We start from the raw sequence: 24,776 nt of genomic DNA, 5'->3' as shown, positions 1-24,776 counted from the left end.
AGGACCCAAACCTAAGGCCAGCTGAGAATGTCTGCCCCATCCCTGCTCTGGCCGGGCTCTGTCCTACCACTCTATTTCTGCAGTCACCATATCCATCACCAGGAGCATCGCATGCTCCCATCTTTCTAGCAAATACCAATTTGCTTCAAAGTCCGGCTCAAACACTGCAGGCTTCGGGAGGCCTTCCAGCCACGCAGGGCACTCTAGGGGGTCACTCCAGGTCACACGTGGCGATTACAAGTCCACCTTCTCCTCCCAACCTGGGGGCTCCCCAAGGACAGGAGTGCTCTCCCCAGTGCCAAAATCCAAGCAGCGCTCCATGCACACATGCCCCAGGAGCGTCTGAGGTGTACTTGGGAATAATGAAGTACAGGACACAAACCAGTCATTGTGCTTGGTATAAGGCTCTTCCTGGACAAGGGTCCCCAGAGAAGGGTCTGAATCTAAAGAAGGAAGGAGTGCTTCCCATCCCCTCATCTTCACCCCTGTACTGGGGACCATCCATCTGCACCTGGGACCTGCGTTGACTCCCACTTTCCAGCTTGCAAAGCCAACAGCTACTGAGAGCTGTAGACTGTGCCTCCTAGCCTAGTCCTCAACCTCCCCCAGAAGACTAATAGTTTTGCCTGTATCTTGCCTAAATATTGGAGCAATACCTCCAATGGTTCTCTCGGTCTTCATTTTTAGGGGGGGCCCAAAACTTATCAAGCATAAGCCAACAACGTTCACACATAGCTCATTGAAGCTATGTGCCCCCCATGTTGCCATCAGAGTCATCTTCCTAGAACACAGAGCTGCTCAGAAACACCAGCCCCCACTGCTTCCAGGAGCACAAGGAAGGGCCTTCCAGTGGTTAAGGCTCGTGGTCCCACATGTGCTCACTGCAGGAAGACTTGCCTCCCATAGCGGCCCACATGCCTTGTGCACAAGCTTACCCGGCACCTACCTGACCCTTCATCTTCTTCCCCCAAAGAGCACAGGCTCTGGGACCAGGCTGCCTGAGTTCAAATCCCTGCTATTCACATCTTTTGTAAAACGGGTTACCTACCCCCCTGGGCCTGCTACAAGGGCAAGGGGGGTGCGCAGAAGGCACAGAAACCAGCGCCACCCATGTGTCAAGGCCATGATTATCCTTCAAAAGCCAACTTGCCCATCTTCAGTGACCCCTTGATGTGGTGGTTCTTGATCCTGGCACACGGGACTTACTATCCCTCCTCTGATCTTAGGGATACAAGCACTTAACCTTCCTCCTCTTATTCCGGGTTAGCGTTCCCAATTTTGATCCTCTCAACGAGAATGGAAGCTCCCTGAAGGCAGACTCCACATCTGGGTTGGGTTTTATCCCCACGGGTCCAGTGCACAGGGATACTCGGTCAGCACTCACTCAGCCACCGGGTATCAAAGCCAAGGATGGCTTCCTACCTGAGCTCTAAGCAAGCGCCCTCAGGAGGCCTATTCCATTTTTCCATATGTGTGATTATTTTAACATGCCTTAGCAAAAGATCTGGCTGAGGTCAACCCAGCTAAGAAGGTGGCCCCTGAAGTTGACATGTGTAATAGGATCCAGTTAGACATTTCTAGCGTAAAATGAGAAAAAGCGACAGTGGCGTCCTGCAAGCTGCCACGTGTTGGAAGGAACAAAACCACCTCTACCTTCCCATTCCGGCCAGACCCTCCCCCAACAGGCCCTTCACCATACCCAAGACCAACCAACGCTTTCGACAAATCCTATGTGTGGTTTTACAGATCCACGCTGAAAAACCCTGAATAAGTGATTTTCTCCATTCCACAAGGAAGGGACATTCTTCAAACGGTCACGCGCCCACCAGTTGTGCCAACGGTGGTAATGATACTTGCACAGCACTTTGCACTGAATCCTAAAAAGCTCAAGTCATCAAGAGCGTCACCCTCTGCCCATCTCACAGGCAGGACACAAAGGCTCCCACAGCAAAGTGGCTTATGCAAAACACGCACAGGCTGGAGCAGGGCGGGAACACAAACTGGTCTCCCAATGCCTCATCCATCACATGCCCCATCACCAATGGTGCGGACCAGATTTAGAATACACTCAGGGAGGCCCGTCGTGGCCATGCATGGGCTGGGCAGTCTCTCAGCATCAGCTGTGAAAAAGTCAGTAACTTCTTATCTTCAGAGAATTAACAACAAGCAAACATTAAGCGCAGATGCCCATTTTTAAATTTTTATTTATTTTTTTAAAAGATTTATTTATTTATTTGACAGAGATCACAAGTAGGCAGAGAGGCAGGCAGAGAGAGAGAGAGGAGGAAGCAGGCTCCCCGCTGAGCAGAGAGCCCGACGTGGGACTCGATCCCAGGACCCTGAGATCATGACCTGAGCCGAAGGCAGCGGCTTAACCCACTGAGCCATCCAGGCGCCCCAACAGATGCCCATTTTTAACTTGAACTTGAAATAAAATGCTGGGGCACCTGGGTGGCTCAGTGGGTGAAGCATCTGCCTTCAGCTCAGGTCATGATCCCAGGGTCCCAGGATCAAGTCCCGCACTGGGCTCCCTGCTCGGTGGGGAGCCTGCTGCTTGCTCTGCCTGCCATGGCCCCTGCTTGCGCGTTCTCTCTGTAACAATAAAATCTTTAATAATAATAATAATAAAAAGAAATAAAGCAAGTACTGCATTTACAAAAGTCACCCTCACTCCATCGTCAGAGGTCGGTTCTAAAAATTTATCCTGTAAAGCTATAGTTCAATGCAAGGTATTTTTCAGAGATAATTTCAACAGCAAAACTTAGTATAGCACTTGCTCTGTGCCAGGCAGTCTATTGGGCAGTTTACATAAACTAACAACACATTTAGGGCACTGTATGGCCGTGCGCACGCTCTCTCTCGCGCGCGCGCACACACACACATACACACACACACACACTGTTCTAGAGCGTGGGCTACATCCGTGGACAAAACAAAGCCGGCTGCTTCCCTGAAGTTAGAAAACGAAGGCAAAGTCACTTGTTCAAGGTCACCTAACTAGGAAGGACACACGCAGGACTGGAAACCAGGCAGTTTGGCTCCAGAGTCTGCATTCTTAACCCTTAAACCCTCTTGGCTGCATGTTCTGATCTGTCCCAAGACATTGGGCTAGAAGGGACAGCCAGGGAGACAGAAGCCACATGTGTTGGGCACAGCTCCTTGACAGGTAGATGGAGAGGGTCTGTCCCTCTAGACACTGTTTGGACACCAAACTCCGGTCTCATCCCAAGAGCCAACAATGCCAGGGACAAAGCCCTGCCCTCCAGCAGCTCACAGGCTAGTGGGAAAAGACCAGCAGATATCTCCCTTAGTAGGACTGCCGTCTGTCCTGAGTCATCACAGAGCCCGGCGCCTGGGAACTGGGTGACTGTCCTATCTGCAGCTCAGCGGGGCCACTGTGAACCAGTCTGCCAACTTCACCAGGGGCCCCAGTATATTTCCCAGCCCCCCTCCTTCCACTTAAAAAAAAAAAAGTAATCTGATTCAGCCCTAGCCCTGCCTGAGCACTGACTCCTGCTAAATCCCCAAAGCCTAATTACTTACTATTCTGCATGGTGATCTTAGGAGGTGTTCCTTCTCGCTCTCCCCTCGGATAGCCAGTGAGCAAGACACTGCCGTTGCTAGCAAGCACAGCTCCAGGTACAGACAGGATGCGGCCATCTCCCAGGCAGCATTTTTCAAATACACCCTGCCTTCTGCTTAGAATGTCCTTCGACTGCCGCCTCCTCCCCTTCAAGGCTGGGATCAGAGGTCATCTCCCGGGAGGACTCCGTGCCCCAGAACCAGGGCACTCTTTCCCCGCTTCCCTACCTCCCTGCCTCCCCTAACTGCTGCAGGTGGCTCTGTGTTATCTGAGTCCCCTAGCCTGACCCCCCCCCATTCTGCTGCACACTCCCTGACAACAGGGCCCTGGGGCCCTTCCAGCTCCAGAGCCCAGCGGGGTACAGAGAGTGTAGACACTCAGAAAGGCATGTTGCCTGGATTCCTCAGGCAATTACCAGGAGACCCAGGGCTGGAGCCCTGCATTGTGCTGCTGCGCCTGCAAAGGACACGGCAGGCCCACAGACAGAGTGGCTGTGTGGCCCCATGCAGGTGGGGACGACCCATTGAGCAGGGAGCACCTTGGCTTCTCAGCCACATAGGGACTCCTGTTCCTCTCCCAAGGGGCACATCCATTGTCCTTTCAGGAGAAACTTCGGTAAATTCTTCCAGCACATTCTCTATCTCTCTCTCTCTCTCTTCTTTTTTTCAGTAAAATGCTATGCTCCAATGTCCTCTTCAACTGTGGACAATGTTTAATTAAAAAAAAAAAAGTTTTTAAACCTTTTCTGTTGAGTGGAAGGACTGTCTCTCTTCCACCCAAGGCAACACATGGCAATGCTTAATGATTTCCATTTTTAGCTTAGGGAGGAACGTTTCTCAGAGTTCAAGAGGAAGCCGAGTGGGCGCGCTCTGGATTGCGGGAGGCCCGCGTGGCGTCAAGAGCAGAGAATCTGGAAGTCAGGGGTAGCAGATGGCCCAGTAGGGAGGAGAGATTGCTAGCAGATGGCCCCAATAGTTTGGATAAAGGGGGGAAAAAAGACTTTTAATAGCCAAAGAATTCCTGAGAAAGAAGGATAAAGCAGGAGACAACATTCTTTCTGATTTCAAGCTAAACTGTAAAGCTGTAGTCATCAAAACAGTATGGTCTGGGCGTAGAAACAGACAAATAAACCAATAGAAGAGAACCAAGAGTGCAGAAGTAAATCACACTAGACAGTCGACTAGTCCTTGACAAGGGAGCCAAGAATACCCAATGGTGGGGGGCGGGGGATGCCTGGGCAGCTCAGTTGGTTAAACATCTGCTTTTGTCTCAGGGCATGATCTCAGGGTCCTGGGATCGGGTCCCACATGGTCAGGTTTCCTGCTCAGCAGGGAATCTGCTTCTCCATCTCCCCCTCCTCCCTCTCTCTCTCACACTCTCTCTCAGAGCTCCAATATATAAATAAAAGACTTTTGTGACCAAAAAAAATACTCGATGGGGAAAAGAGTGTCTTTAAAAAAAAAAAAAATTAGCAAACTCAACACCCAAAGAACAAATAATCCAATCAAGAAATGGGCAGAGGACATGAACAGACGTTTCTGCAAAGAAGACATCCAGATGGCCAACAGACACATGAAAAAGTGTTCCAAATCACTCGGCATCAGGGAAATACAAATCAAAACCACAATGAGGTATCACCTCACACCAGTCAGAATGGCTAAAATCAACAAGTCAGGAAATGACAGATGCTGGCGAGGATGCGGAGAAAGGGGAACCCTCCTACACTGTTGGTAGGAATGCAAGCTGGTGCAACCACTCTAGAAAACAGCATGGAGGTTCCTCAAAATGTTGAAAATAGAACTGCCCTATGACCCAGCAATTGCACTACTGGGTATTTACCCTAAAGATACAAACGTAGGGATCTGAAGGGGCATGTGCACCTGAATATTTATAGTAGTGATGTCCACAATAGCCAAACTATGGAAAGAACCTAGATGTCCATCCACAGATGAATGGATAAAGAAGATGTGGTATATATACACAATGGAATACTATGCAGCCATCAAAAGAAACGAAATCTTGCCATTTGCGACAACGTGGATGGAACTAGAGCGTATCATGCTTAGCGAAATAAGTCAAGCAGAGAAAGACAACTATCATATGATCTCCCTGATATGAGGAAGTGCTGATGCAACATGGGGGCTTAAGTGGGTAGGAGAAGAATCCATGAAACAAGATGGGATAGGGAGGGAGACAAACCATAAGTGACTCTTAATCTCACGAAACAAACTGTGGGTTGCTGGGGGGAGGGGGGTTGGGAGAAGGGGGTAGGGTTATGGACATTGGGGAGGGTATGTGCTTTTGGGTAAATTGGAAGGGGAGGTGAACCATGAGAGACTATGGACTCTGAAAAACAATCTGAGGGGTTTGAAGTGGCGGGGGGGTGGGAGGTTGGGGTACCAGGTGGTGGGTATTATAGAGGGCACAGCTTGCATGGAGCACTGGGTGTGGTGAAAAAATAATGAATACTGTTTTTCTGAAAATAAATAAATTGGAAAAAAAATAAAACAAAATAAAATGGGAGTTTTTACCATATAGTGGAGAAAAAAAAAAAAAAGCACTTCAGTAAGGTGGGAATAATTGGATATTCATATGTAAACAGACAAAACTGGACCTGAATCTTACACCACTCACAAAAATTAAATCAAAATGGATTAAAAACTTTAAAGGTATGACCCAAAACCATGAAGTTCCAAGAAAACACAGGAGTAGACATGGGTCTTGGCAATGATATTTTTGGATAGGACACCTAAAGCACAAGCAACAAAAGCAGACAAAGGAGAGGGACTACAGCAAACTAAACAGCTTCAGCACAGCCGAAGAAACGATGAACAAAGTCAAAAGACAATCTACAGAATGGAAAAAATAATATTTGCAAACTATACCGCTCATAAGGGTTTACTACCCAAAATACATTTTAAAAATATATAAAGAAAAAAAATACCTAAAGAACTCAGACAACTCAACAGTAAAAAAAATAATCCAATGAGAAAAATGGACAAAGGACCTGAATAGACATGACATTTCTACAAGGAAAGTAAACGAAAGCCCAGCAAGTATATGACAAGACGCTTAACATCACTAGTCATTGGGGAAACGCAAATTAAAACCACAGTGAGAGACCATTTCACACCTGTTAGAATGGCTAGTAGCCAAAAGACAAGAGGTAACAGGTGTCTGTGAGGATGTGGAGAAAGGGGACCCAGGCAACTGGTGCAGCCACTGTGGAAAACAGTACAGAGAATCCTCAGAAAATTAAACATGGTACTCCCATATGATCCAGCAATCCCACTTCTGGGAATAGATCCACAGGAAATGAAAACATTAACTCAAAAAGGTAGCTGTGCCCCCATGTTCACAGCAGCCCATTCACGATAGCCTAGACCTGGAAACAACCTAGGCATCTGTCCACGGCTGAATGGATAAAGAATTGTACATATAGGTATATATGTGGAATATATCTGGCAGAAAATAATTCAGCCACCAAAAAGGGAGGCAATCCTACCACTTGAGATAATGTAGATGGACCTTGAAGGCACAGTGCTAAACGAAATAAGTCGAATATTCAAATATCATATGATCCCACTTAGAGCCAGGGGGAGGAGACAATCCAACTCACAGAAAAAGAGACCAGACTTGTGGTTACCAGAAGTGGAGGGTGGGGGCTGCAGATAGCAGAGACAGGTGGTCAAAAGGTACAAACTTCCAGTTATTAGAGAATTGAGTCCTAGAGATGGAGCGTACAACAAGAGGACTATAGCAAACGCTGCTGCATGACTTACAAGAAGGCTGGGAAAGAGTCAATCCTATGTGTGCTCATCCCAAGAACAAAAAAATTTTCTTTTCATTTATCTGTAGAAGATGGGTGTTAGCTGAACGTACTACAGTAATCATTTCACAATGTATGCAGATCAGACCATCATGCGGAAGCCTTAAACTTTTACAGTGATATACATCAATTATTTCTCAATAAAAGGTCGGGGGGAGCTTTGATTGCAAACAAATCTGTATTAGAATCAGACCAAGAAGTAGGGCCCACCCTGATGCTTGCTATTGCAATGAACAGGAGTTCCCATTTCTCAGAGGGGTACCCAGAGAGTAGAGTACCCAGACAGAGACTAGAAGTTACAATGGGAGGTCTCATCTCCAAGTTGTCTCTTTCCACCCATCCATTGATAGCTATAGGCTCATAATTCAGGCCATTCAAGTTCAAAGGCTCCACAGAGAACATTTAGGGCAGTGAAACCATTCTGTAGGATACTGTAATGGTAGACACAGGTCATTGTACATTTATCAAAACTCATTGAGAGTATAACACAAAGCGAATTTTGATGTAAATTATGGATGTTAATTAATATCAATATCAATACTGGCTTATCAATTGCAATAATTGTACCGTATTAATGTAAGATAGGGGAAGCTGGAGCGGGAGGGATTCATGTAGGAACTGTATTTTCCACTCAATTTTTCTGTAAACCTAACACTGCTCCAAAATGTAGTCTGTTAATGAAACGTACATACACACACACACACACACACACACCCCTGGCCTTTCTTCTTGTTGCCCAGGTGACATTGGGCTATTACTTACTCTCTCTGGGTCTCTTGTCCTCATCTGCCAAATGAGGATACTAAGAGCACACACCTAAAGGGCTGTTATGAGGAGCAGGGAAAGCACTTAGCACAGCACCCAGTATGGGGTATGCTTGGGGTAGCCATGGCAACGAACGCCAGTGCTCCTGTACTAGGTATACCTTACATACTCAATACCTCCACACATCATGTGGTTTCAGTCCTGCAGCAGCCCGGTGAGGCAGGTAAGGACTGTTGCTATCCTCAATTTACAAAAGAGAAAACCTGCAGCTTAGAGAGTTTATATAACAGGCCCAAGGTCACACAGCCGGCCGGCAGGGTGAGCTGAGACTCACACCCACGCACCTGCCTTCACCACGTCGAATTCTCTTCTCCAAGAAAGTGCCGGTGCTTGCTGGAAGAGGAGTCCTTGCTGGCTGCTGCAGGTAAAGCCAACACTAGAACCCAGACCTCTGGTCACTAAGCTATGCGATCCCCTGTAGAGCACCCCTGCCCCTCACCCCCGCAAAGCCACCCAAAAGCAAAGAGCGATCCCACAGATGACAGGCTGCCATCTTCCTTGGCCTCCCTCTGGGATCCAGCTTGGGGCTCATGCAGGCTTATCTATCACTGTCCCAAGGTGGTTGGTGGCACTTTCCCCAAGAAGCCACCTGGCATTCTGGAGGTTGTCCCACCCAGAAAACACCCTCCTAGAGCTGAAACTCCTCTCCCCACACACTGCCCCACCCCGCAACACACACACTCCTGGACCGTAACTAGACAGTGAGCTCACTGCCCACAGTAGCAAGTTCAATTCTCACTTCTCCCAGTTGTGGTTTGCTTTTACATAAAGACTTGAAAACTTCCGATGTGCCACTTATCTCTGGAGCCTGAGCCTGCTGAAGCAGCAAACAGACACCCGTTCAGAGACACTGCATCGTGTCCCTGGGAGCACCGCCCCTCCACACCCACCTCCTCATGTACTTTTCGCAGCTCTAGGTCCGCTCCTCCTACCCCTGCTTTCTCATGCTTTCTGCACCTCTGCTCCCCACACATGGGCACCTACAGAGACCCACTGAGGCACCCACCTGCTCAGTAACCTCATCTCCTCTGGACCCAGCCTCCCCGCCAACTCCTGTGCCACGGCCCGCCCCCCCGCTGCCTCCACCTCCCCCCTCTCCTCCCACTGTGGCCGCGTATCAGCCTTGGTGCAGAACAAAAGGTGACGGGAGATCAGACCCAGGCTGACCACAGAAGAGGCTCCATCTAGTGCCCACATCCACTCCTCTGCTCTCCTGAAAGACTAGGAACCACCTCCATCTTCAGATCCCTCTGAAGCGCCCGCTCTCCCCGAAGCCTTCTCTTCCCAGCCTTCCTTCTGTGGACTCCCTGAATGCCTATGCTGAAGTCCTAAGCCCCACCGAAATGCTATTTGAAGGTGAAGTCTTTGGGAGGGCATCTGGGCTAGACCAGGGCATGAAGATGGGGCTCTGGTCTGAAGGGATCAGAGGCCTTACAGGAAGGGACCCCTGAAAGCTGACTCTCACTAGCCCTCCCTCCTGGCCACAGGAGGACACAGCAAAATGAGGGCAGAGTCCCCAGGCCAGTAAGAGTTCCCATCAGAACCTGATCAGGCAGGGACCGTGACCTTAGACTACCAGCCTCCGGAACCGTGAGCGGCGACATTTCTGCTGTTTAAGCCGTCTGGGCAAAGGCAGACACATGGCCAGCAGGCATTTCCAAAGGCATATGTGAAAAGCAGAAAACAAAATGTGACAAAGCAAATCCCTCCAACATCGATGGGGGGTGGGGGGAGGGGGCCAAGCTCCCCTCTCTTTTTCCAAATAGGAGCACAGGAGCTTGAGAACCCAAATGAAGAAATGTGGCTTCGTGGAGGACAGGTCACTGATTCAGTGGGGGGAAAGGCAGCATGAGAAGGAGGAGGCGTAGCCACCCAGCTTCACAGCCAACCTGTAAAGTAATGCCTCATTGTCAAGAGGGAAAAAAACAAACCAAAACAACTAACAGTTTTTCCATGTAGCGGCATGTTCTGCAAGGTGGGCCAGCCTCCAACATCCAAATCCTCAAAATATTAAAAAACAAAAAATTTGTTTCCAGAAGAGAGAGAGAAAAAACCCACATTTGGCAAGATGCTTACTTCTTACCTTGTCCTCATAAAATTCAAGTAACAAATAGTTTTCCAGCACCTACCATTCAGAGGCCTTGTATCATGTCTGGGGTAAGCAGATAAGAAAAAAAAAAGTGAAAACAGAAGCTCACGTCTGAGCACGTGTGTAAGGGCTTCACGGGTATTGACTCATTTATTTCTAACAACCCTCTGAGGTTCAGGCAATCACCGCCCCCTTCACTACCCTAGAAGGAGAAAGCGAAGCAGACGCTGGTTTAAGAAGCAAACACCGCTCACCTTTTATCTTCTAGTTGGGACGTAAACCAACACTAGAACCATGCACAACTGTGCCTGCCCAGAGCTAGAAGGAGAGAACCAGTGACCAGAAGGCTACTGTGGGTTGGGTGATCAGAGAAGGCCCTGTGGGATGTGCCAATGACAAGCATCTTGGAAGGACTTGGGGGGGTGGGTAGGCGCAGGGAAACAGCTTGGTTCCCAGAAGCCCCCAAAGTTGGCTCCACAATGTGCTCACCACCAGCTCTGATCTCACAGCTCAGAGCTGGGCCCCAGCATCTGCATTTTTCAGAGCCTCCAGTGGTTTGTCACCTGCAAACTCCCCTGTTCCTCCCCCGGTGGCCTCCCTACATCCTAGGGGCCACCACCAGAGGTGCACAGAAACTCTTCAGTTCCTGAAGGTTTGTGTCTCCCCCAAATTCCTGTGTGGAAGCCTTCCTCTCCTAAGGTGGTGGGACCTGGAGGTGCGGCCTTGGAGAGGTCATTAGGTTTGGAAGGGGATCATGAGGGTGGGTGTCCCCATGATGGGAATTGTGCCCTCGTGAGAAGGGGAAGAGAAACCAGAGCTCAGAGCCTCTTGCTCTCTCTACCCGGTGAGCACACAATGAGGCGGGGAGACATCTGCCAACCAGCAACCACCTCCCAGACCCCTCAGCCTCCAGAACTGTGAGAAATATGGGTCTGTCATTTAAGACCCCCCCCCCACCATCTCTAGTATTTTGTTATGGCGGCCTGAGCGGACACCAATCCCAAAGACTCAAGCTCGCAGCCTCTCACTGTTTCATTCATTTCGCGTGGAGGGACCCACTTCTGCCTTGTAGTGCTTGCTCCTCACAGACCAGGAAATAAAAATCTAAATCCTAGAGACCTAGATCTCTGGGACGGGAAGATAAATTAACGACTTTCCCACAGACCTCAGTAGTCAAAAACAGAGATTTTTTTTAAAAGTTTCTCTATATTCAAAAACGCCCCCAAACTGGTTTTCAAGAAAATCTCTGTGTCACACCAAGTCTTAGCCTTTGTTCGACACCCAGATGCCTAGTGGGGTCCTCCAAAGGGTCAGGCAGCCTGGCAGCCCGGTGCTTCTCTGCGTGTGGTTGCACGTGCGTCGCCCCGGGATCTGTTTAGGGTGATTCTGAGGCAGAAGGCCTGGGGTGGGCCTGACACTCTGCATTCCTAGCAAGCTGCCAGGTGACGCCAGCCACCCTGGACAGCAGGACTCTCGCCCAGCGAGCATCACCCCTGGCTTCATCTGGACTCACCTGGGAGCTCTTAAGAAGTACAGATTCCTGGGCCCCAGCCCAGACCAGTGACATCAGCCACTCCAGGGCTGGGGCCTGGGCATTTTGGAAGCTCTTCCCTGACTGAAAGCTGTGGGCAGGGTTAGGGAATCACTCTTCTGGGCAGTGAGCGAGGGAGCCCTCAAGGGGAACGGGTGACAAGCCAGTGACTTTAGATGGTGATACAGGCCATCAACACAGAGGACAACGTGATGGGGGAGGCCCTTAAGCTACAACACAGAGCACGGGATGGGAACACCAACCAGCAAGACCTGGGGATGGGACCCCAGGCAGAGCGGAGAGCCCATTTTCCACACTGAGCCTTCCGGGATGACGAGCACAAGGTGTCCCACAGGTTTCCACAGGAGAAGCCATTCCTCTCACGGGAGAGGAGGAATAGTCAGAGGCTACAGAAAATAAGACACAGTCTCCACCCCAGATGTTCTTATAGAAACATGAATGGACTTGAATGCTGACTGTGGCAGGGGATGGGGGCACTTCAGGCCGCAGTGCTCTGACACCCCAGGAAATTCTTAAAGCTCCATCTTCTCACGTCCCTTGAAGACCTCATCTACTAGACCAGGACCGGGGACCCTCAGGTGGGACGGATACAGAGCAGAACCCTGAGAGGACATAAGAAACCACCTACGGTTCTTCATGGGCAACTCCTTGACCCATGTAAAGAAAAGGACAGCCAGTGGGGGTCACCCTCCGTCCCACCCCGAAACTCTAAGTGGGAGGAAGCTCTGGTCCACATTTACTGAAGCAGCAACCCTAGGACGGGACTCTCTAGGTGAACAGTGAGAAAGAACCAAGTGCCGGCACCTTCCAGAGGTAAAACCTGAGACTCAGGTCTCAGCCGGCCCACACCCAGCCCTCCCCCAGCACCAGCAAGTAGCTGAGAGGGGGCAGGCATGGGTCCCAAGCCAACAGGACTTTGGAATTCCTCCAGAAGCTTCTCAGCCATTGGCACACATTCTGAGGTCTGGGAGGCCAGAAAGCTGGAACTGTGGAGAGCGTGGTAACCTTCCCACACTGGGGGACTTCGGAGGCCAGAGACAGAGGGAAACTGAGTCATGACACTTAACTTCGGTCTCACACCTTTGGTGACTGACCCCATAAATTTCCCCTTTTCACTAAACCCACTCTGGGGAAGTTTTCCATCTTTGCCATTGAGGCCTGCCTCTCCTAAACCCCAAGACCCCACAGAGTGCACCAGACCCCAGTCACCCTCCTCTGAGCCCCTGAGGTGGCCCCCAGGGGCTGTTGACTACGGGACCTCTGCCATCCTCCTTCCTCATCAAGTTTTCCCTGCATCAGGAGCTAGGCTTCTCCATAACTGTAAGCTACTTGATGACAAGGGCCATCTCTCATGCTGGTTTATACTCACCCCCCTTACCCGCTGCTGCCACCACGTGCCCACCACAGGGCAGGAGGCACAACAGCAAGTGTGCACTGTGTACATGCTTGTAAACTGGAAAGGGGGCCCAAGGACCAGATGGTTGGAAGGGAGTCGGGTCTTAGCCCCGCCCGGGCGGGAAGGAAGGCTAGGGCAGGTGCAACAAAGTGGGGAGGCTGTGGGAGCTGGACCCGGGTGAACCAGGGATGAACCTGCCTGCCAAGAGGTCCTGGGGAGTCACTGAACTTCTGAGCCCCACATCCCTTTTCTTTGCAAAAACACTGAAAGGATAAAAGTGCTTCATATTCAAAATGCACTTTCATTCCATCATTCGACCCAACTTTAGGGAGTTCCTTCTATAGGCAGGGCCCTATCCCGAAACAGTTGACAGAAACCCTAACCCAGAGACACCCGGGTGGCTCAGTCCGTGATGGGCCTGCCTTCGGCTCAGGTCATGACCTCAAGGACCTGGGATGGACCCCTTTCATCTGGTTCCCTGCTCAGTGGGGAGTCTGCTTCTCCCTCTCCCCTCCTCCCTGCTTATGCTCTCTCACGCATGCTCTCTAATGAATAATCTTCAAAAAATTTAAAAAAAAAACATAATTTAAGTGTTCACTATTGCTAAAGATAGTGCAAATTTCCCTCTGTTTCCCTCTCTGTAAGGGGACAAGGCCAGGTCTTTCTGCCCAATAGGACTGACTGCTCCACAGTCAGTGGGATAATTTTTGATGAGAAAATGCACTGACAATATGGGACAACGAGGGAGCACACAAGAATTTATCCCAAGAAACAGGGCCCTAAGCCAATGCGGCCAGACTGCAGGTGAGAGCAGTTACAGGAGGAAGGCAGGGCCTGCCTAAGGTGAGGGCACCAGTGAGCCAGAAACCAAAGCTACACTACCCCAGATTCTTGACCCAGTGTAGCAAAGCATCCCCAGAGCCCCCACCCCAGATGGTGCTGATCCTCTGGGGTCATGGAACCCAATGTCAGCCTCTGGCCTTGCACAGGTCCCGTCAGTCCAGCCATGCCTCCACCACTTCCAGTAACAAAAGGTGTCCGAGGGAGGTTAAAGGACGGGGTGAGCACACTGCCTATCAGGTCACTCACCAGGAGTCTCTCGGGAACAGATGGTCCAAGTTCAAAAGGAATCCGGCAGCTTCTCTGCCAGCCTGGACTCACCTACCCTCCATGTCCCACAAGGCCTTCTCAGAAGGCATCCTGAGGGCAGGGGGAGTTGATGGTGTGGCAGACAAGCTTTGAGGGAGAGCCCTGTCCTCCTTACGCCTGCAGAACCAACCAAACATTTAATCACACAGGCTGCGGTTCCAGTGCTTCACCACTTACAAGACAATGACTTTGAGCAGCTCATGTCTTCCCCTGGAGGTCTCCTGACCTACAGAATGCTGAGAAGACTCGCCTATGAACACAAGTGAAGAAGGCCATCAAAACTGGGGTTTCCAAACCCATTCACACCCAGCCCCATACAGGGCCTTAGCAGACTTCCCCCAAAAACCCCAGAAGAGGAAGTACTATTCTGCCCATTCCACAGGTGGGAAAACAGACCCAGAAAGACGCTGTGACTTGCTAGGCAATGCAGTAGAAGAGCCAAGTGGTACCCATCTACAGTAAAACCTCAAAGTTCTCAGGGGCTTTCTGAATGCTTCCTCCCACTGGATCCTTCCCACAAAGACCTCCAGGTGCTGGGATCAGAGCTCCAGTCTAGGACTGCCCTAAGGCCTGGGCAGCTTCCATTTGCCTCGCCGCTCCCTGACACAGTCCTGAGAATCTTCTACAGATAAGAGGTCATCTCTGGGTCCCTACAGCCTCCAATCCTCTTAGCGAATTCTGAAGGGGAAGAGCAAGGTCACCTCCCATGGCAAGCAGAATCCATTCTGGGAACTCCCATGGCAGAGAGAGGACCCTCGAACTCCCCAGCACCCTACCTCTGCAGGTACCCTGACCTGTTGTGACCCTGGTGGTTGGGTCATCCCAAAGGGCCATCTGTGAAAGCAGCTGGGCTTGCTGTCCCTCAAGTTCCATCAGATGGAGACCGTGACCAAAAAGGAAAGAAAACAGACACCCAGACGAGCCAAATCAAGACAGCAGGAGGAAAGGTGGAGCCTTAAGGAGCATTGTGAGAACAAAAAAATGAAATTTTAAAACTCACCAATGTGACCTTTTCCGTTGCTGGGTAAAGAAAGTACTTGAGTTGCTTAGCAGCACAACTGATTAATGCCTGTGAGTTACCTGTCTACGCCTTACAGCTATCCTTCCCCACTCAGGTTCATCAAACCACCTTTCTCAGCTCTGGCTGTAATGTCCACAGACACAGCATCTCTAGGCCAAATGCCTTGAGGCAAGGAGTGGGGGGGGATCGATTTCTTACCAGGATCTGTGCAATTCTTTGCTGTCTGAGTCCCATTCACGGATGCCATCAGCTTTCTACTTCTCCATGTGTCTGGCAGAACCCGTTGGCTAGCAGAAGCTGTTTTATGCCCTGTATTGGGAAATAAGTCACAAATACCATTAGGGCCATACAGTGCCTGCATTCTTCTAATGACCTTACACTTCTGTATCTGGCTACCCCAGCCAACAGCCCTGTGTGACGATTCAGAGCCACCTGTTGGGAGCGATGCAATGATTGGAAGCACAGTATCACCTGCTTCACACACAGTGATTGATTTCCTCGATCTGGTCCATTGTTTCTAGTCCCAGATGCATCAGCCCATGACCTTGGCCAAGTGCGCTCAGCCCCTCACAGGTACAACAAGGGTTTAGATAGGTCACCATGAAGTTCTTGTCCAGTAAACATGCTCTGATGTCCCTGCCCCCAGGGCACTACATATAGATGGTTATCAGCTCAGCGAATAGTTGGAGAAAGCTGACGGTGAGGCCCAGAGCTTCTCACCCTTGAATGTGCACAGAAATCACCTGGGGACCTTGTCAAAATGCAGATTCTGTTTCAGTAGGTCTGGGCTGGGGCCTGGGATTCCGTCCTCACAAGCTCCCAGGTGATGCTAATTCTGCTGGTCCAAGGGCCACAGAGCAACGAGGGAGAGCAGAGATGTGGATGCCAATGACCGCACACAGTTCAACTCCTAATAACTCCTGATCCAGCCAATACGAACGAGTCTCCCTTTAAGAGCTTCACAGTATTCATTTACCCCTCTTGATGTGCACACAGCTTCTGCTGGGTAATAATACCTCTTCTGTAATGCTGACACTGAAGAGCCTCTAAGTATTTTGTTATTTCTGGTGTGTAACTGAGGGGAAAAAATACCCTGGCTTGCCCAGTTGCAAAACTCCAGGTTAAGATGTTCAAATAACCTTTCTGGGTTTCTGTTTTAAAGAGCCATGCTTTGACCTTCTAGCCTCAAATCACAAGTTGGGGTCTTGAAATGCAGTTAGCTTTATTTTTAAGAGTTGAATCAAGTTCCACCTGATTTTATCAACACACACAAAAAATCTTCAGATTGTCCCTAATTGCTCAGAAAGTCACCCCCTGCTTTATTTCCATGTCCAGATTGCTAAATCGCCTGGATTTCTTCCATTTTTTTAAATGTGAAGAAGTAAAAGGTCCACAGTGTCCAGCTAAAAATGGGAGTGTTAGCCAAGTGAAGGTCTTCTGCACATTCCACATGGGCTCACATCCCCCACTCCACCCCCAAACAGATTTTTCCCCTAAGTTTCTTTCTCTCTCCACCTCAAATCTGCATATCCTAAGGGACTCCCAAATCCCTGGGTCTTGGATGAAGGAGTGTGAATTGTGGTTCCAGACACCAGAGCTCTCCTACCTTGGGGATTAAGAGCAGTTCAGCGATGCTGAAACCTGGCAGCAACCTCCCGAGGGGTCTGGCCCCCGGGCGTTTTTAGGGTTTGGAGAGGATGCATCCGGACACCCAGGACACTCCTTTGGCAGGGGCGAGGGGAAGACTGAGACCAGTTCCCAGCCTCGGTACCTGGGTTTTCTAGAAACGCGGCGCACCAAGTCTCGACTCCGCAAAATTGGAAAGCGGACCACTCAGTTCGATCCGACCCAGGCTACGAGAATTCACACCTGCACCCCGCCTCTGCGCCGCCCGTTCCCCCACACACTCTGGGGACAGAACTCTGGCATGGAGGGGCCCGATGTTCAGGCTTTCATCTTGGTAACACAGACCTGCAGCCGCGTCCTGAGCCCCCAGGGGCCGCGCGCAGCTCAGGGAAACGAGCGCCACAGCTCGAAGCGTCGATGTCGTCCCTCCCGGGTGCGCTCTACCTGCCCGCTGGGGAGGGGACCTGGCTGGATGAACCCTTGGGACCAGTCTGACGGGGAAGGAAGGGGAGACATCTCGGAGCTACCCGGCGGCTTCCCAGCCGAAGCCCCTCAACTCCCGGGGCGGGCCCGCACTGACACCTACCCAAGCTGCCAAGGAGGCCGGACGCACAGCACACCAGGGCCAGCACCGCGCACACGAAGCCAACTTGCTGCGGCAGCATCTCTCGCCTCCTGCGAACTTTGCGCGGCCGGAGCGACCCGCGGAGGGCCATCCTGGAGCGCCTGGGCGCCGTCCCTGGGAGAGGATGGGGAGCTTCGGCGGCCGGAGTGCTAGCTGCGGCGGAGGGGCGCTGGGACTGGAGCGGGCGACGCGACGCTCAGAGGCGAGAGGCTCCCGGCCAAAGCTTCATGGCCCGCGGGCAAGGTCGGCAGGGAAAGGCCCGGGGAAGGGACGTGGGGGCGTACGGCGCAGCCCGAGCTCAGAGTCCCGCGCGCGACGCGCGCGCTCCGCGCACCATGGCTCCGGGGCGAGGAGGCAACGCCGGCACGGTGGCGCTGGCGGCCCTAGCTCGGAGGGCTGGCGCAGTCCCGGCGCCGGAGCCGCTACCTGCCCGCTCAGCCTCTGCGCGCTCGTCCGTCCGCAGCCCTGGCAGCAGTTTCCGGGGGCGCCCGCGGGGAGCACTCAGTGCGCCCCCACGCCCCGAGCCGCCGCTCCCACTCGCAGCATTCTCCCCCTCCAAGTTTGGCGGCGGCCGCCCAACAGCACCGCTCCCCTGCTTCCCGGCGAGCCAAGCCCGGGCGGCCCGGCGCGCGCGGGGAGAAGGCAGGCTGGCCCCCACGGGACCTGCGACCCTCGCGGCTCCAAGGGCCTCGACGTCAGCCCTCCCGGGGGCGAGCTCTCCCCGGGAACTTTCTCTCCGGCTGCCGGCGCCTGCGTCTGCGAGGCCGTGGCGCCTCCCGCCCGCTGCTCTCGCCTCCCTTTTCCTCCCCTCTCGCCCGCCTCTCACCCCCCTCCTCAGCACGTGTACTCCTCCCCGAGGGCGCACTCGCCAGTGCGCTCCTCCCTTCCCCCCGTGAGGCTCAACTACTGACCAATATAATCGCCCTCCTCCCTCCCCTATGGAGCCCAAACAATCCCTTCTCTACCCTCCGAGGCCGCTGCAGCGAGGAACGGGTTCTGGCAACGCAGGGACTCTCGGAACAAGGGTTTCTGTCGCGCGGCCGCTCCTGTGCAGGCTCCCCACGACCCCCGAGGCGACCCGAGCACCCCCCCCCGCCCCGCCTCCCCTCCACCCGGGGCGGGCGATGCACTAGAAGATTAATTGCTCGAGCAGAGCTAACAAACAGGCTTGCACCAAGCCAACAGGCGCCCGCGCCCGCCGGGACCCGCTCCTGCAGGGCTCTCGGGGCGGGGGGGGGGGGGGGGGAGCCGGCGGTTGGGGCGCAACGCCGACGTGCAAAACGCTCCAGATCTGGCAGAGGGAGAAACCCTAGAGTTCCGCGGCCCCGTCGCCCAGAGTTGAGCTTTTGGTGTTCTGAAGCCTTACTGCTTCGCAGGGCACTCTGATTTGTTTTGGCTTTGTTTGGTTTTTCCTCCTTGTTTCTCTGATCGACTCTCTGATGTAAACTGCTTTAAAAATCGGGCAGAAGGGAGAATTACAGAAGAGGAGCAGCTGTAGAGGAATCCAGGTGCAATGAGGGGCCTCAGCCCAGACGATCTGTGACTGCACCCTAGGACTGCCTTCCCCTCCCAGGCCAGTTCAGCACGCACCTAGTTAGGACCTGCTAGGGGTTAAGTCCACCGAAAATCCTTTTTGGAACAAGGCCAGATCTGTTTAATTAAATAAATACACACCCACCGTGAGCAGGGACCCGTGCCAAGTGCCATCCAGAGAACAAAACAAAACAAGCAAAAAAAAAAAAAAAAGGTAAGATCCAGTCCCTGCTTTCAAGGAACCTTAAATCAAAGGAGAGCCAGGCCCTCCACTAAACCTCTATTTAATAGATCAGTTCTAAAAGTCACTGTTCTGCAGAATGTGCGTTATTCCCTCACTACTCAGTATGTGGCCCATCAGGGCATGAATGGTGCCTGGGAATTTGCAAGAAACGCAGGCTCTGAGGTTCCAGGCCAGACCTACTGAGTCAGAATGTGCATTTTTTCACAAGACCTCCTGCAGATTTGTGTGCACGTTCCAGTGTGAGAAGTGTGGCCCTTTTGAGCCTGTCCCAGTACCTCGGTGCCTCGAGCTGGTCACCATCGGCATGATTCATCTTGGTCTAAGCAGGGATAACGGTGTGTGTGTTAGTCTAGGGTAGTAGCACACAAGAAAGAGGTACCTAGAGGGCCAGGAAAGGGAGAAATTGCACTAATTATTTTTCCAGCAGCCCCGTTTCAGTGCTTACAAAGATAGTGAAGGCATGAACATAAGACTAATTGCAGTGGAAACCCCTTGAGGAAATGAAATGGAAAAGGCCAGTGTTGGTCTCCTATAGAACAGCACAGGGCTCCCTCCATGTGGTCCGTAGAGATGTTTTACCTGCCATTAAGGTCTCTGCTCCATATGGGTGACTGTTACTAAGCTTGCCTGCCAGGGATAAAAAGAATTTTCCTTTCATTGACTTGACTGTACACAGATGCATTTCAATAGCAAATAGAAAACCCTAGAATGGGTGAAATGCATCCTTTAGAAAGCTAGCCAAGAGCCTTCAATCACATGGAAGCTGAAGGAAAAAGTTAAAATGTTAATATGCTATTGTTCCATCCATAAGACAGGGTCACATTGATTAAAAACAACTCCAAGAAACAAAATGGCATCTGCTTACTAGGATTTAATATTTTCCTAAAACTTCCCTCTGTGGAGCCCACCTAGGGCGGTTTAAAACAAGTGTCTGGATCTGAAACAGGCCAAAGGAGTCATCAGGTGTCTGCCTTTAAACATTCAGCGGGCTCTTTTCTAGAACATTAGTTTTCTTTGACAGCTTCCACCTGCTTTCAGTTAATAGTTAGAATGCTTGGAATAATTCCACATGCACAAATGGGTTCTTCTTCTTTGACAGTTTAAAAAGCAATTCATTTGAATTGTACTTTTTGCTTCATTTAAATAGTCCCCATTATCAAATAGCCTCCACTCCAGCCCTAATGACTCACCCCTCAGAAGAGAGAATTGGGTTTTATGTACCTTTCAGATTCAAAGCATTCAGGAGCATTTTCTAAGTCAGCAGGGCCACGGGAACGAATGGGAAATGCACGTCTGGGTTTATCTCAGGCCCTTGGTCTGCCTTCAATGCCGCCAGATTCAGAGTATCCCCTCTGCGACGCTGCTTTCCTCTGATGGGACATAGTTGGGAGACTCTTCATAATGCCAAATGGTTGTGGCTCTTTTGATAGGAAGGGAAGAGAAGGGAAGATAGGAAGGGAAGAAAGAATTTTCTTAAAAATTCTTTCCTGTGGTGGGGAGAACTTCACCATTTAGTTCTTCTTACTTGGTTTTGTTTTCTTTTGTTTTTTTTTCCAAGTTTACTAGAATGACCTTCTCTATAGATTCTAATTCCTCTTGCTTTGCCTTTCAGATGGCTGGGGGCAGTCAGCACCAGCCAAGGCAGCGGTTCTCAATCCTGACCATGCCTCAGAATCTCCTGGAAGGCGTATTAAAACTCATCTGGCTGAGCCCCATCCCAGGGAGTCAGGTTCGATAAGTTCAAGGTGGTGCCCCATAATTTGTATTTCTAACAAGTTGCCAGGAGATACTCAGGTCCAGGGAACCCACTTTGAGAACCACTGGACTAGTTTATGCAACGGTGACTGTAGCAAACAACAAAAGTTTGCTTCTGGGTGGCAAAATATGCAAGCTCCAAATATGCCACTTTGGCGTAAAGATTATTTTGAGCTGAAGGCAAATGAGAAGAAGCAGATACATGAAAAACCCTCTGCCCTTCCCCTATTTATGTAAAAGCAGGACATAAATTTGTAAAGATGCCCCCCCACCCGACCCCTACCAGGCCTTCCTGGTTAATCATGATGACAACTCTAGAGCCTTATCAGCCCAGAGACAGACCCAGAGGGATCTCTCTAACAAATATGGCTAAAACTAGCCCTTATCTATCTCTATGTATCTGCCTTTTCACAATTTGCCACCCCTAGAAGCTCCGTCTTTTCTCCTTTGTCTTGTCACTTCGCTAAAAAAAAAAGTATTGTTCTTTTGTTCATATGCGATAGCCAGAGTTCTCATCATCCCTTTGAGTTACCCATTACCAAGGGCTCCTGTGTATACTCACGACGCATGTGTTCATAAACTTCTGCTTGTTTTCCTCTTGTTAATCTGTCTTTTGTTGATCTAATTTATAGGACTCCAGCCAAGGAACCTAAGATGCATAAAGGTTAAACAGTTTTTCTTACCTGTATGCTGTCATGGGGCAGCTACACAGGTACGTGGGAGCAACCACAGTCTGAAACCTGGCAGTTCGCCAAACCAGAGGGAGCCTTCTGGAGGATCTTGCACTGGCAAGGGAATATGCATGCTGGCCACCACTACCCACATGCTCACCGTTACCCACCACTCATTGGCCAAAGCCAGTCCCAGGGTCCCACCAACCCCCCAGGATGTCCTATAGTTCCATTTTTCCTCTGCTGGCTGAGATCTGAGCTTCTGCAGTGGACAGCCCCAGTGAGAACCACCGTACAGACCTCACATCCCTCTCCCGTGTTTGTTAGGACCTTTCCTGCCTGCCTCTCCCTGCTCCCTGGTCCTGCATGTTGCAAAGCCGCTGCTGTGCATTGCCATGACATAGCCTATGATATGAATGAGAATATCTGTCTCCTGCTGGCGAGCAAGAGCCTCAAGGACTTGTTGTCTTATCCACAGCTCTGAACACACTGCCCAGCACATTAGGTGCTTAATAAATATTTAGGGAATGAATAAATAAACACATTTTGGCTACAATGTGAAGAAGATGAAGTATAGTTGTTGCCTCTGTTCGGTGGTGCCTGCTCTCAAGATCCCTTTTGTGCCACCCTAAGTTTCCATTCATCTTCACTGCCAAGGTCACCAGTGACCTGTGACCATATCTCAGTAGAATTAGACATGCTTGAATGCACCTTTCTATGGATAGTCACATCCATAACTTTCTGGATGGTGCGTGCTTCTGGGTTTTCTCTTCCTTCTCTGACTAGCTCTTCCCTCAGCCCTCTGGGCTTCTGTCCTGGGCTTGTCTTCCTCACTCTTTTCTCTCTTGCCTGGGAGAGCTCGTCAGTTCCCTGGATGGCAGGATTTGCTCTCTGCTGCTGATTCAGAAGTCCAGAGCTGGAGCCTTCCCAGGAATGTAGACCTGCGTGTTCAGGGGATTGCCCACATCAAAAACCTGGGCTTCATCCTGATCCTCCAAGCTCTTTCTCTCCTGCCTCAGGCTGTCCCCACTAGGACCTCAAATGGGTCCACTTCTTGCCATCGCCGTGGACACCATGGGCTCTGTGTCTCTCCCGATCTTAACCAGTATCTCGAAGGCTAGCCTATCCATCACATTCTTGTCTCCACTCAGCAACTAGAGTATTCTTGCCAAAGAAGGAAAATCCGATTATGTCCCTTTCTTCCATGAAACCCTCAGAGACTCCCCATTGCTCTCAGCATAGACTTCCAGCTCTTTAGCCTGATATAGGATCCTGCATGATCTAATTGGGGTTTTCCACATTGGCCGCACATTCAATTCACCTGGGGAGCTTTTTGGCCCTGGGGAGCGGGTGCTGGGCCACAACCAGGGTGGTGAACCCTGCTCCAGACTCTCATGGCCCCTTAAACCCCATCCTTCATTACTCCTTTCCTTTCACTCCAGGCTCTAGCTATTCATAATCCCTTTCTTGTTCTTCAGGGGTAACCCTTGTCCCATCTTTCTGGAACATGCCTTCCTACCTCCAAAGCCCCCTTCACCTGGCACTATGGATTGAATGTTTGTGTTCCCCCCCAAATGCATATGTGATTGGAAGCGGGGCCTTATTAATAGGATCAGTGCCCTTATAAAAGGGGCTCAGAGAGGTCCCTCTCCCCTTTTGCCACATGGGGACACAGCAAAAAGATGGCTGTCTAGGAACTGGGAAATGGACCTCTTCAGACACAAAATCTGCTGGCACCAGGATCCTGGACATTCCAGGTTCCAGAACTGTGAGAAATAAATGTCTGTTGATAAGCCACTTGTTCTATGGCATTATTGTTAGAACAACCTGAACTAAGACACCTGGCTAACTCTTCTGCTTCCAATCTTGAGGAAGGTATCATGACCTCCAAGAAACCTTGCAGGACCACTGAAGTCTGAGTTAAGACCCTCCACCTTCTGTGCTTTTATGGTATCCAGTAGTTCATCAGACCATATTGTAATGACCTCTTTCCTTATATATAGTTTCCCCAGACTCTAAGCTCTGTGGAGACAGGAACCACACATACCATGCTCACGACCTGGATATAGTGGGTGTTCAATAAATGCTCGTGGAAGGAAAGGAAAGCATACCCGGCCCTCACTCAGCACATGTGACTCGACCCATCGTGTTGCTCCTACCAGCATCCGTCATATACGGGGTTTTCACCCTCGCTGCATCTTTTGATTCCCATAATAGCCTCGAGGAGGAGGCAGAACAAGAACTAGAGTCCCCCCTTCATACTGGAGTGGCCTGCTCAAGCTCGCACAAGGAGTTAGAGGAGCAGCTGGAATCTGAACTGGGTCTTCTCCCCATTAGCCAGACCATTCTCCCATGACAGCATGTCACAGAGACTCGTCCTGAAGGGCGTGCCAACTAGCTTGTTGAATAAATTAGCTTTAACTGGAGACAGAAGGCTACACGTCATGGCGCTATGTCCTGCCTGGGCCATCTCCTGGTGACTGGCTAATAGTGGGGACTCCCAGTGCAAGCTGGTCAGAGAAGGAGACACACTTACCTAGACCAGACCTAGGGTTTCCTAATGCAACCCATACAGCTGCTCCATGCTTTGCAAGCCTGATTCTCAGTGTCTTTGGATTGAAATATGAAAATAACCAAATTGCTTTGTTCACCACTCGGAAAACATTTACTGAGCACCTAACTGCATATCGCTTTAAGCTTCAATATTTTCCCACGCCACAGCGTCTGAAGCATACATCAGTGAGAGTGCAGAGGAAGCTACTGTGTCCAGGAAGTCCATCACTAGCATGACTTAAAGGCCGAGCAGTTTCTTTTTTATGAGTCCGCATAGAGCTGTCCAGGTTGGTAAGGTGGCTTGGCACCTCATCACCACACAGGG

At 50.8% G+C, this 24,776-nt stretch overlaps 1 protein-coding gene across 2 annotated transcripts in view; it reads right to left on the bottom strand.

The window, feature by feature from the left end:
• Window positions 1-17,786, bottom strand: part of SLC24A4 (solute carrier family 24 member 4) — a 173,699-nt gene extending 155,913 nt beyond the window's left edge. For both annotated transcript variants that reach the window (XM_044230999.1, XM_044231000.1), the window contains exons 1-2: window positions 17,657-17,786; window positions 15,643-15,753 (exon numbers count right to left, since the gene is read on the bottom strand). In XM_044230999.1, coding sequence (XP_044086934.1) covers window positions 15,643-15,753; window positions 17,657-17,786 — 241 coding nt within the window. The remainder of the gene's footprint in view (window positions 1-15,642; window positions 15,754-17,656) is intronic.
• Window positions 17,787-24,776: the final 6,990 nt, after the last annotated feature.

The sequence above is a fragment of the Neovison vison genome, chromosome 13 (genome assembly GCF_020171115.1).
Source record: "Neovison vison isolate M4711 chromosome 13, ASM_NN_V1, whole genome shotgun sequence".
NCBI lineage: Eukaryota > Metazoa > Chordata > Mammalia > Carnivora > Mustelidae > Neogale > Neogale vison.
Note: the sequence above shows the minus strand (reverse complement) of the source record. Positions and strands in the feature narration are given on the sequence as shown.